Source organism: Lampris incognitus, chromosome 7 (genome assembly GCF_029633865.1).
Source record: "Lampris incognitus isolate fLamInc1 chromosome 7, fLamInc1.hap2, whole genome shotgun sequence".
NCBI lineage: Eukaryota > Metazoa > Chordata > Actinopteri > Lampriformes > Lampridae > Lampris > Lampris incognitus.
The window spans coordinates 63030671-63044011 of record NC_079217.1 but is presented as its reverse complement, the minus strand read 5'-3'; the positions used below and the strand labels follow the sequence as shown (position 1 = coordinate 63044011).

Here is a 13341-nt window from a genome sequence, read left to right as displayed (position 1 = left end):
TGCATGCTCAATAATCCAGGTAAGGAAATCACAGAAAGTTGAATCAGTTCATCTGGACACAAAGTTGTGTCCAGATAAACTGAAATATAGTGGTTATTTTATATACGTCGAGCCCTCAGGCAGAATTGTTTGTATATAGCAGTTGACTTTAAATTTGAGTCCATTTGACAAGCAAAATTGCATTAAATTTGTACATGAATTTTTTTCAAAGCGTACACTGAACACACCATACTTACTTTAGGGCAGTTTTTGATTACAGTAGACATTTTCACTATACAAAGACATGTCTACTGTTGAAAGCGCCATCTTTGTCTCAACTAAATTATATCTGTCTCCAGGCACAGAGGATATCATGAAGGGGCCACTGTATACTCTAGCTGGAATCACACACAGAGATCCAGAGCCCTCTGTGGCCTCCAACAGGCCTCTCCATACCTCTTCCATTTCTAGTGGAAGACAGCATTCTGTTGGTAGAGGAACCAACTTTGGGACCGGGTCAGAAGGGTCCAGCAAGTTCTCTTGGAGAGAGACATCAGTGATGGAGGCAGGGACCTCCCTGCAGCCCTCACAGCCTGGTATGTAGAGTAATGGGTGAGAAGGCGTATAATCAGAAAAACAAAAGCCAGAAAAAGGTGTGTGTGTGTGTGGGGGGGGTGTCAGCAACAATTAGGGCTGAGAGTGTGGCTTGTCTAAACCTCACCATGGCCCCCCTTCCCTGGAAACACATGCACACAGGAAAAACATTCAAGGGTTTTTTGTGTTTCATTCTCATGAGATGCCAATACTCCTGACACCCCTCAAGAAAAAGTAAACTCTTCATTGAGCTAAAGCATGAAATAGACTTTTGCTTAAGCAAAATACGGACTAACTCAGAAACAGCTGGTCCACAACCCACTGCCACAGTAGCTTGTATAGGGATGTTTCAAATCATTCCTACACTGTTGTTTCAGAGCCAGCTGTGCAGTTCCTCTCCCCACCATCCTCTGACTCCGGAGTGGGCGCTGCAGAAAGTGCCAGCCTCGCCGCCGTCAGCTTCAGGTCCCTCACAGAAGTAAGTAGACCAAACGATGACTGAATGGCGCTTAAAAAAACTGAGGCTATTAAAGTATGCAATGAAAGAGTTGTCTCCCAGGTCATTTTGTTATGTTTCCGATGTTCCTCCAGGTGACTTGTGTTGCCTTGTACGGCACGATATAAAAAAAGTTAAATCTGTTATTGTGACATAAATGGGGCTCTGTTGCCAAATTGAAAACTCAATTGCATCCAGTGATGAGTCTCAAGAATGTCTGTAAAAAGAGTGAGGCTGGCTTTCATTGCATACAGCTGTGATTATTCTGTCTCCCTCTGAGGTTCACCACAGTGTGGACCAGTGATGAAAACTAGCCAAATCTGAAGGCGGCGATCACTATGTGCCTCAGCTGCCCATGATTACGCTTGAGAAGCCTTTTTTTTCTTTTCTTTTTTTTTTTCTTTTCTTTTTTAATATATATGTATTTGTCTTGGTGTGTATGGTTGTAGTGTGAATGTGTGGGTGTGTAGGGGTAGGTTGTTGTGCGTTGTGTAGCTAGCTGGTTGTGAGTGAGTGGTTGTGTTCTGTGTCTGTTCACTGAGCGATGATGTAACTAAATCTTTACCTGAAGTGTATCTAAAATACATTTCGTGATGGTTTCTACACTTGAACTGAGCTCAGTGTTTGTGTACGTAAATAAACTTCTGTGTTTCATATGAACGGGTTCGAGACAGATTAAGTAAGTACTTAAAAAAAAAAAAGTAACAGGCGTCCGGGTAGCGTAGCGGTGTAGTCCGTTGCCTACCAACACGGAGATCGTAGGTTCAAATCCCTGTGTTACCTCAGGCTTGGTGGGGCGTCCCTACAGAGACAATTTGCCGTGTCTGTGGGTGGGAAGCCGAATGTGGATATGTGTCCTGGTTGCTGCACTAGCCCCTCCTCTGGTCAGTCGGGGCGCCTGTTCGGGGGGGAGGGGGAGCTGGGGGGAATAGCGTGATCCTCCCATGTGCTACGTCCCCCTGGTGAAACTCCTCACTGTCAGGTGAAAAGAAGCGGCTGGTGACTCCACATGTATCGGAGGAGGCATGTGGTAGTCTGCAGCCCTCCCCGGATCGGCAGAGGGGGTGGAGCAGCGACCGGGATGGGGGGGGGGTAACAAGCCAGTATTTCAAAAGCCACCCCAGATAGAAGTCAAGAATAAAAAGAGGGACTAAGGAAACAAAATGTGTGAGTTTGTAAGGAATATTAAGGGATATTTTAAGGTTTTGTGGAGTGATGGCAAGTCCATACTAACTTTTGGCCTTTTAGCTAATGCAGCAGAGCTAACAGAAGGTCCTTGCCTTCAGGAATCAGATTTACTACAAAAGTTTTAATTTTGAGTTGTACTTTAACTAGAAATGTAAACAGCTGAGCCCCTAAAAAGAATCGATGATCGTAAAATTGTGTGTGTGTGTGTGTGTGTGTGTGTGGTGTCAGTCTGCTCACAGGCCACCTGACCCCGACTGTCTTTCCTCCACCATCTCCACTGGCAGTTACATCACCACCGACCCCGAGCAAAACTCCACCCACTCAGGTGAGCGACGGCAGGAGGGTGTGTTAAATAGATATGTGAACACATATGTCTGTTCGGATCCTTTGGCAATAAGCAACTAGGAACTTTCTTTGAAAGAAACATCGAGGTCCCTGTTCGGGGTTACAGGCCAGGCTTATTTCTCCTCAGCTGACCTAGACATGACTGGTTGGAAGAGTACTTGTTATATCATCACATTTTCACATTCATTCGTGATTTGACATTGACACAGAGCTAAAGGCATTTTATGCGGATTTCCCACTGCCACAGATCTTAGTTGGCTCACAATTTGCAGCACATATAACAGATCATAAATTAGCAATTCTGTTTTTTTCTCTTTTTGTGTCCATCCTTTATTTTGCCTAGCCACAGGTTTAACAGATTAGTCAGTCTCGCAACAACAGTGTTGGCACATGTACAGGATGCTGTGTTGCTGTAAAGCCTGTTGAGGCAAATGTATCATTTGTGATATTGGGCTATAAAAATAAAATTGACTGGACTTGACTACTCGGGACCAAATGTTGTTCATGCTCGTAGCTCCAGCTGTTGGATCTGTTCTTCCTCCATTTTTTTCTCTCTTCTTTCTTGCCGTCCTGCCTCCCTAGCAGACAATGCTGCCCTCCTCCTCCTCCCAAGGCCTGGTTTAGGAAGAGGGAGAGCTGGTCTTCTCGATGTCTCCCCTCCGTCCAGTCATGACTCCTATAAAAAGGACCAGTCAGTCGTGGGCAGTGCTGGTCCTACCGTAGACTTCCTGTTCCACGACAGCAGCATCCAGCGCATCATAGATAAATATACCAGGGAGCTCAACGTTTCCCTCAACACAGCTGGCAGCACGACAGGTACATGTATACTGACAGGGTACACAGACTCTGTGGTAAATAAACACAGATTCCTTCCATAGAGTCTGGCAAAAGAGATCTCGACTGTCAGTTTGACACTTGCGTGAAATAACTGCTATGTCTCGCTATGGGGCGTTCATTATACTTGGATACACTGTTGAGTGGACTATGCACTGGTATAGGGGGCCAAGTGAAAAGAGAATTATCCTTCAGAATACATTGAATGAATGAAATTTGCAGTGTGACATCCTGTTGATCCCCAGAGATGAAATTGCTTCAAATCGTTCGCTGACATAGTAAGTTTATCAAAGGGTCTGTTTGCCAAAAAGCCGATGTACTCGTTTTTAAATCAGCATTACATGATTTCCATAAAAACATCAGTGTTTTGTACCAGGATGCCCATCATGTTTTGACAATCTCAACTTATTTCCTCCATCTTGACTCAGTGTGCTCTGAAGATAGAGGAGACTCACATGTGGAGGAGGCCAGTTCCTCGGAGACCCAGCAATCCTGGGCAGGAGTCCTGGATGAGGCGTGTAGGGAGGAGAGGCCTGCAGACTCCCAGTCTCTCCCCTCGGACACAGAATCTGTGGCACAGAAACAAGGCTTGGTGGGTTCATTTATGCACTGTTCTTTTAAATGTGAATTCCTAGATCTGTTAAGGTGTGAAATTCTTCATGTCCTCGTTGACCCCAGCATGACTGGATGATTTGAAGGGAAAAAAAAGGGGGGGGCTTGAGTAAGCATGTATCCTCCTCCGCCCCCCCGTCATCTATCAGGGCTGCAGAATTGCATTATCGATGCCATTTTTGTCAGACTTTTGATTCATGCCCTGGTTCCCTGCAGAAGAAGAATAAAAAAAGGTTTCTCTATTTTATTTTTCCAGGAGTGGGACAATACTGTCAACCAAATCCTAGAGCGCTTCTCAGGCCAGGTCTCTGTGCTGGCTCAGGAGCAAGACTCATCGTTCCGACCTTTGATTGGTCAACTGGCAGATCAGTCGTCCTATCTGGCTGCAGAACAGAGGGAGTCGGCAATGGAGCGTCTGATTGGTCAACCGTCGGCTCACTCGTCCATGATTGCTCAGCTCCTGGGTCAGTCGGCCTCAGCGGCCACCGATCAAGCTGGATTGGATTCCCCTCCGAGCCGCGTGATTGGCCGACTCTCACATCAGCTGAGCTCTGACTGGCCCAACAGCGGACAGGATTTCTCAGCCAGCCAGTTGATTGGTCAGCAAGGGTTGGAGCAGTCATCTACATGGTTGGATTCTGAAGGACAGGAGCACAGCCGGATGAGACCACTGGTTGGGGAGTTGGATGAGTCTGCTCCCCACAGGAATGGAAGCTCAGGTACAGGAAGTGTTGTGCATGTGCGGCTGTCTCAAGACTTTAGTAAAATCCTGACGATCTTTGTCACTTTTCCTACAATAGGAAATGAATACAAATAGTGTTTTAGTTCTTTTCCATTGTCTGTGGCTAGAGGATTTGCTACCAGCTACTTTGGCAGGTAATCAAATACCATTTGGAGGCCAACTTCATTTCTGATCTCTCACACTTGTAGGTTTTTTTTTTTTTCAGATTTGTCCGGGAAGTAGTTTAATTTGCGGCCCAGGTTTCAAAGGTTGTTTTTTTTTTTGTCTGGTGCTTGATTGGTGTCTGAAACACCCTGTTTGACCTCAGCTGTGTTGTTTACTTTGGGACGTGTACCCAGCCAATTACCCCACTCTTCCGAGCTGTCCTGGTTACTGCTCCACCCCCTCTGCCGAGCCAGGGAGGGCTGCAGACTACCACATGCCTCCTCTGATACATGTGGAGTCGCCAAACTCCATTATTATTATTTACTTTTTGCATTCTAGCATACATTGTCACTGTGACCTGAATATACACTAATTCAGTGTATAACTGGGGTGATTATAGTATTTGACTTGATGTGCATTAATATCAAGTCCATGTAGGCAAGGTTGCACAGATATACTACAATTTTATTATGGAAGCTCAACTGTTCAAAGAGGCTCAATTTCATTGTGTTGTCGTTTACAATAAGGAGAGGATGTTGTGTTGCTGTAAAGCCCCTTGAGACGAATTTGTAATTTGTGATATTGGGCTATACAAATACAACTGACTTGACTTGACTTGTGTTAACAGGCGTAGAATGAACTGTGTCTTCTGGCATTTATGTTCCTTCCAAGCCATCACAAGGTGGATTTGTTCTGCTAGTGACTCATAATGACGATGACATCAGCAGGTTGGGCAGTGGCGCAGTGGTTAGCGTGGTCGACTCACAGCATGAAGGTCCTTGGGTTTAAACCTCGGGGTTGTCCAACCTTGGGGGTCGTCTCGGGGCGTCCTCTGTGTGGGGTTTGCATGTTCTCCTCTTGTCTGTGTGGGTTTCCTCCGGGTGCTCCGGTTTCCTCCCACAGTCCAAAGACATGTAGGTCAGGTGACTCGGCCATACTAAATTGTCCCTAGGTGTGAATGTGTCAGTCCTGTGATGGCCTGGCGGCCTGTCCAGGGTGTCTCCCCGCCTGCCGCCCAATGACTGCTGGGATAGGCTCCAGCATCCCTGCAACCCCGATTGGGATAAGCGGCTTGGCTCAAAAACTCCATGACAGTCACCATGTGGCTTGGTTTATTCAGTATGACACCATCAGTTGTCTGAAGTGCTAAAATGCTCCTGTTATTGTTAAATGCCAAAAGTCCCCTTTGGTGAAATTGTTCTAATAACTTGAGAAAGAAATTGATTGATTTTCTATATCTAACTGTTCTGTGTTGTATATAGGTGAAAGAGCCTCCATAAACCTTGATGGTTCAGCCCAGGTCTGCATGCCGTCAGGCCCAGTTTCATCTCCTGAAGCCCGGCCACACAACTCCTCTGTCCCTGGGCTGAGTCCACTGGAGCAGAGCCAGCAAAGCAGGACCAGTCCACAACAACCGGACCCAGAGATGAGTGAAAGTAAGGTGGTAGGAGTTAAGACTGAACTGAAAACTCAGAAATGATGAAAATAGTTATGAGTGAATGAATAAATAAATGAAAGGCAATCAAGCAGTCAAAGGCATTGTCAATTGTACATTTTATCTCTTCTTTTACAACATTTATTGTTTCAAAGCATCGTGCTAGAATTAATGAAATGCAGGTTTATGGAAGTGCTTATAAAATGAGGGAAGTATTCTCCATTATTTGAGATGGTTTTTTGTTCATTTAAAGTTTAACAAGTTGATTTCCATTGGAAGTATGAGGGTTTTTTTTTTTCATTTGTTTTTACTATTCTTACCTTGTTTGATACTGTTGAGGGAGGTCTATTAATTGTTCCCATCAACGCCTTCCAGTGTTTCTGGCCTGCGACTCCTTCTACCCTCTCCTGGCTGAGGTCACCCAAAATGAGACGGCAGATGCTTCCATGACCTTTCACCTGCCCCAACAGGAAGAACTTAGCTCCCCTGAGGGAGACAGCAGGTCTTCCGGAAAAGAGGGGAGCCTCTCCGCACACTGTGAAGGATCGCCAGAGGAAAAGGTGGAGACGCGTGACAACGTTTCAACCGAGTCTTACCCCTCCCCTGAGCGCTTCAGAGCAGAAGAACCATCCCCCTCACCCACAACCTTACAGGAATCCTTTTGCCAGCTCACCACCTCCCAGTGCCGCCCAAATGACTCTGCCCTTGTAGTGTCACCCGCAGACCAGGATGCAGAGCTTATGACTCTCAGCTTATCAAACTTGATGCTGAATGATGCATCACCTACCTTGGACCCACTGCTGGCAGAGGGAAGGGCTGCAAAGCAAGACGGTGTTCAAGATCATCTTGGGCATTCAGTTCAGACCTGTGACTCAGGCAGTGCAGCGCCAAATGATCAGAAGTGCCCAAATTTGAGCAGCATTGCTCCGGTCTGGGAGGAAATAATGGTACACATTTGTGTTGCTAATTTTTTTTAATCGCTGCATAGCTTCTCATTTTTGTGCTTTGCATTTTTATCAGGGTATATGCTTTTGTTAATTTGCTCATAATTATTACCATTATTCATGGATGGTTTGGCGTAACAGTAATTGGTTTTGATGTTTTGCAACCTGTGATGCCATTAGCTTGGTTGTTTAAGTGGTATCTTTGACAAACAAAAGAGGATATCCATGCATTGAGAAATAAAGCTCTCAAATGCTTCACGCAATACTTACTCAATTCAACATTTTGGTGCCATAGGCCTTCTTCAGGCATTGTTGATAGTTGATACCAGAAGGTCTTTGTGACCAAAACATTGCATTGAATAAGTATTTACATTAAGTATTTGGGAGCTTCATTGTTCAGTGTGCGGACATCTTCTTTTGTTCCTCATCTTGGAATTTCTATGCTGCACCTGAGCTTTCATTGAGCGGGATTTACACACATTTTTTTCTTTGTTTTGTAACTGGCATGTCCCCCTACGCATCAGGAGACTGCCAGTGAGAAGGGAATCCTGGAGCAGTCCGAGATAACGTTGGTGAGCCTGACTGAAAGCACTCTGCTGGACCAGAAGAGAACCATCACTGATGAGGAGGATGAAGAGGAGAAAGAAGGATGTGAAGAGGAGAAAGATGAAAGCCAGAAAGTTGAAAAAGAGGTGATTGTCATGGTAACCTTGGCTGTGATTTTTAAATTTTCTAAAATTTATATTTAACACTTAAAAAAAGCAGCTCATGAATGGATCTCTAACCCCTGAACATGAGCATATAGTGGATTTTGGTTGGGATATTTAGCAAAATTTTTACATTAAAAGCTTATTTTGCATTTTGCAAACAAATCCATAGACACTCAAATTGTAGGCGTACAGCTGCCGATAGCTTTTTACTTATCATGTAAGTGTAAATTAAGTATTGATACAAGTTTCAGAATATAGACACTTAGCCATCAGCTGATCATGTATTCCCCTTTGACTTTACACTTCAATGCATGGCTAAAAACGGAATCAGTTCAGACAAACTGAACCATCGCATTTTGATGGTTTATGTAGCTGATGTGTTGTTTACAAAAAGCAACAAGTGTAGTCTGAGGCTAAAGCCTTAAGTGTTCCTCCTGGGATCAGAGCACAAGGGTAGAATGAAGCTTCCTGATTTGTCATTAATGTTGGGGCTGTTTTTGTTTTTCAGGAGTTGGAATCAACTTTGTTCCCTAAAGACAATCCCGGTGCCGTAGAAGAAAAAGAAAACTCCCAGCAGCGCACAGGTGAGGTGCACTAAACTCTGTATCAGTGTTTTTCCATGTTTGGTGGAGCCAGATATTATACACTTACAAATTCTATCTGGGGTATCTGATGGATGATGTTGGTGGTATTTGGGAAACGTGTTTTGGGTTAATTCATTGAAGGCTGGGAAGTGGGGTTCCTCGTGCACATCGTTGCTCCTGTAGGATTCACTCTGGGCCTTTGGAGTATTCCAGCTGGGTTGTGGGCACATTCTACCAGGGGTCTTGTGACCTCTTGGGCCCTGTTTAGAGGGATCTCTATCCAGGATATCTGAGCTGCAGCTAGCTGGTCATTGCCCCTCACATTTGCAAGGTTTTATAGGTTGGATGTCACATCTACGTGCCTTGCTCATGCTGTCCTGAGCATGGGCTCCTTGGTGGACCTGCCTCATCCGCACACTTCTGCATGAGGGCGGTTGGTGGTGAGTCATCGATAAGCTTGTCAGGCAATAGGGGAGTCTCCATATCCCATAGTGAGACATTGAAAGGAATGCGATGAAAGTAAAAGTTTAGGTTACTTCCGTAACCCCGGTTGTCTGAGAAGCATGCAGCGTTGTCATGATACTGGAAATTCTAACTGCAATACAATAACTTGAGAAATGTCGATATTAACATTGAGAGCATAACATTTTAGATGTTTTAAGATAAATCTAACAAGAGAATAACATGGCAATGTACAACTTTTATTTTTTTGGCTAGGAGCAGAGAACAGCAGAATCACTGTAATAAACATTCCCAGAAAATTGAATCAGTTCATCTGGACACGTTTATTGGGAGAAAGTAAACATTAACAAAAAAGTATAATTATTGTTAATTTATTAAACATTAACAATAATTAATTAATTTTTTACATTAATGAAACAATATTCTTCTTGAGGTAATGCACATGTTCAAAAGCCTCTAAAGTGGAGGTAAAAGAAGTGCAAGCTTATGCATTTTCTTTTTTTTCCCCCAACTGTATCTGGCCAATTACCCCGTGCTGGTCTCTGCTCCACTCCCTCTGCTGATCTGGGGAGGGCTGCAGACTACCACACTCCTCCTCCGATACATGTGGAGTCACCAGGTGCTTCTTTTCACCTGACGGTGAGGAGTTTCACCAGGGGGACGTAGAGTGTGGGAGAATCATACTGTTCCCCGAACAGGCGTCCCGACCGACCAGGACACATACTCACGTCCGGCCTCCCACCTGCAGACACGGCCAATTGTCCAATTGTGTCTGTAGGGATGCCTGACCAAGCCGCAGACAACATGGGTTCGAACTGGGATCCCCGTGTTGGTAGGCAACAGAATAGACCACTATGCTACTCGGACGCCCCCAATTTTATGCATTTTCACGAAACAAATGAGTAAAAAAAAAAAATCCAATGTGGGTTGAAAGTAAGTTTTTCCACACCTGGGGAAGTCGATATTGAGTCAGGTAGACATGAACAAATAAGAAACATGAGTCACGGTCAGATGTGGGGTTATGAGGTTAAAGCCCGTTTCAAAATATGGTGTGATGGTCACATCACACATATAAATTATGTAAATTATTTAGGGACAAAGTTTGGAAGGGGGTTCTGTTCACATGGTAGATCCATGTCGCATAAAAGTCAAGAAGCTTCATCAACAATATATATATATATATATTTTCTCCGAAAACTGGGAAGCATTTTGTTGAGTTGGGATTTTCTGTCCAACAGAAGAGCAGTCCGCTTGATCGCAAGGCGTTTGTTTGCAGCGTTTGCTTCGCCAAACAAAGTCCAGTCTTAACGCCGACTGAACCGCATAAAAATGCAACAGAGCATCAACTTCACCCCTGAAGCCCACCGAGTCTACTGAACGACAGGTGGGAAAGCACCCTGAAGCTGCTGTCTGAGAGTCCTCGGGCCGGATTTCGCTCTCGGGGGGGGATTAGTTTAGCTTTGAGAATTACACATGGCCGTTGGGCCAACAACAGGACAACACACTTATCAGCTACACTTTCCTGGGCCGTCTTGTTGAAACGCTTCAGTGATGTTGAAATGGGAGTCGTCGCTAGCCATAACAAACCTCGCAGTATCCCACGGCCTGTCTTCAGCTGTAGTCGAGGGACGGGAAGAAGACAGCACTGTGAGTGAGTGAGAGGAGGCGGGGCGACACTAGTAGCATGAGTGAGATGTCTCACCAGAGCGCCCTTCTTGCTGCTCGGGTGAAGCGAGAAGAGGTGTGCTTGTTCTGACTGTAGAGTGATGCTGTGCCAGTCGTATATGAGGCGCAGGGCCCTGACGTAGTCGTCATGACCGACAGCCACTCAGGGCTGGCGTGACGGTACGAGCGCTTCTGTGAATATGCGAAGGGGCGTGTCCCATAGTGAGACACCTAACTCCTGCTGCTCAGACAACCGGGGGGGGGGGCTGAGTGGGCTTTAATGTGTCCCCCCCCCTTTTTTTCTCCCCAATTGTACTTGGCCAGTTACCCCACTCTTCTGAGCCGTCCCGGTCTCTGCTCCACCCCCTCTGCTAATCCGGGGAGGGTTGCAGACTACCACATGCCTCCTCCCATACATGTGGAGTCACCACCTGACAGTGGGGAGTTTCACCAGGGGGGTGTAGCGCATGACAGGCTCACGCTATTCCCCCGTTACCCCTCCTCCCCCGAACAGACGTCCCAACCGACCAGAGGAGGCGCTAGTGCAGCGACCAGGACACACCCACATCCGGGTTCCCATCCGCAGACACGGTCAATTGTGTCTGTAGGGATGCCCGACCAAACTGGAGGTAACACGGGGATTTGATCGATGAGCCCCGTGTTGGTAGGCAACGGAATAGACCGCCACGCCACCCGGACGCCAGCTTAATGTTTTTTACCTCACTTTTCAAGTCTTTTACCCAAGTAAAACGGAGCTAAGAAATGATGTGGATTTGATCTTTCTTAATCCTGATTTAGATAAAGTTTTGTTGAAAGTCACTTATGTGTCTCTCGCCAAACCAGTAATGCTGCTGGAGTTCCAGTGTAGTCCCGGTAAAGGCCAGCTGGAGGCATTCCAGCAGAAACGCAGGGTCCTGGTCCAGAGGTCTAACCACCGCGTGGAGGAAATCAAAGCAAGACGGGTACAAGCCGACACCCAAAAGACCTCTACAGCCAAGTGCAGACAGCCCAACAGCTGTAAAGCCAGAACTAATTCAGAACCTCCACCCGGCACCAAGTCAGGCCAGGCTGCGTCCAAAACCGCCGACGCTTCCTGCCTTGTCACTGCAGGAAAGTCAGAGGAGAAGCTCCAGCCTACCCCTCTAGGTAACAACATGTTTTTACAAAAATGCTTCACACCATCAGGAGCCTTTTTAAGAACTGGTGTTTTCAACCGCCAGAAACGATCAAACCTTTCACCCCAAGTCCCGTGTAGGGACTTGGGGAGCTCTTAATCTGTCTCGAGCTGAACGCTGGGGACAGGAGTCATGTGCTCATGGAGATGAAACTAATGATGTCACACTGACTTGAGACTTCTTGGACAGAAAAATCTAATGTAATGTGGTAGACTTGAGGCCCAAACGTGTTTTCTGTACAATTCACAGTTAGCTGCTGTTCAGAGGCTCCTTTTACTGTGTGAACCATTTGTGTTTTAAAACGCGTGTAAGTGGAATGTACCAGCCACTGGTCCAACTTAATACTGCGGTCTCCTCCACAGTGACTCACGCCAGGCTGAAGAAGGTGGATGAGGTGAGGATCTGCACACCGGAGCAGAGGAAACGAGACTTTTCCGACATGCGCCAGAGAACACAAAGGTACTGGTCACACATTGACCTCATCTTGCCTATACCCTAAAGGTCCGATGTCCTTTCTGTAGTTGTAAGTCATTTCCAGGCATCTACTTAACGGTTGTCTCCCAAAAAATTAATTAATGAGAATTGAATTTGTGTGCTTTTTTTGGGAGCCACTCTTCCCTTTAACGAAACACACCGATTACAGTGGGTGGAGCACTTTTGTTCGCTCTCGGCAAACCATTCACTGCTTACTGGCTGCATGATCGGGCTTGTAACAACTCAGCATTTATCTGGTGTTTCACTTGAGCCCATGAGTGACGTCAATGGGGTCAATTTGGACATCAGGTGAAATAGTACTAATATGTTTCCCCAGCAAATAGCTGACATGTACTGGTTCTTGCACAGCTTCGCAGAGACGCTTTGTATTCATTCGCTTCCCAGGAAAAAGGTGTAATAGACTTGGAGGGTGTGTAAGAGGGGGGGCTTCCAGATTGGAAACCCTGAAAAACTTTGAGGATTTTGGTGTGAAAGAGGCTTGTTTCGTCTTTCTGTAGATTGTATGAGCAGCTGGAGGAGGTGAAGCATCAGAAGGAGGTGAAGAGCAGGCAGGCATTTTACGCCACAAACAGACTGAAGGTCAAGGAGTTCCATAAGGTGAGACACCAGTGTCGGAGTTGTGTTGTGTTGGCGATTTGTGCACCAGTACTCATGTAGGATGTCATTCAAACCGATGTATGACCAGTTGAACGAGGCGCTAATTAACAAATCTCCCATGAAGTTTTTTCCTTTGTGTTATTAAATAAGTCGGTCTGAAGAAGTCCGTATGTGTTTTGTCCTTCCAGAAAACTCTGCAGAAGCTCCGAGTGAAGCAGACGCCACAGTGATTATGGACTTTCGTCTTTTTCCTTTTGCAGCCCTAACAAGTAAACTTTTGTAAATTCTTAAAGTAATTTAATAAAGCACTTTCAAGTCTTTTAAACGATGTCTTTGCATT

At 45.7% G+C, this 13341-nt stretch overlaps 1 protein-coding gene across 1 annotated transcript in view; it reads left to right on the top strand.

Moving 5' to 3' along the window:
* Positions 1-13340, top strand: part of cep295 (centrosomal protein 295) — a 34635-nt gene extending 21295 nt beyond the window's left edge. The window contains exons 16-29 of the mRNA XM_056282916.1: positions 339-575; positions 951-1051; positions 2486-2582; positions 3185-3418; positions 3865-4028; positions 4305-4767; positions 6197-6370; positions 6745-7316; positions 7838-8005; positions 8532-8607; positions 11578-11880; positions 12272-12368; positions 12902-13001; positions 13190-13340. Coding sequence (XP_056138891.1) covers positions 339-575; positions 951-1051; positions 2486-2582; positions 3185-3418; positions 3865-4028; positions 4305-4767; positions 6197-6370; positions 6745-7316; positions 7838-8005; positions 8532-8607; positions 11578-11880; positions 12272-12368; positions 12902-13001; positions 13190-13231 — 2828 coding nt within the window. The 3' untranslated portion in view covers positions 13232-13340. The remainder of the gene's footprint in view (positions 1-338; positions 576-950; positions 1052-2485; positions 2583-3184; positions 3419-3864; positions 4029-4304; positions 4768-6196; positions 6371-6744; positions 7317-7837; positions 8006-8531; positions 8608-11577; positions 11881-12271; positions 12369-12901; positions 13002-13189) is intronic.
* The last annotated feature ends 1 nt before the right edge of the window (position 13341 follows it).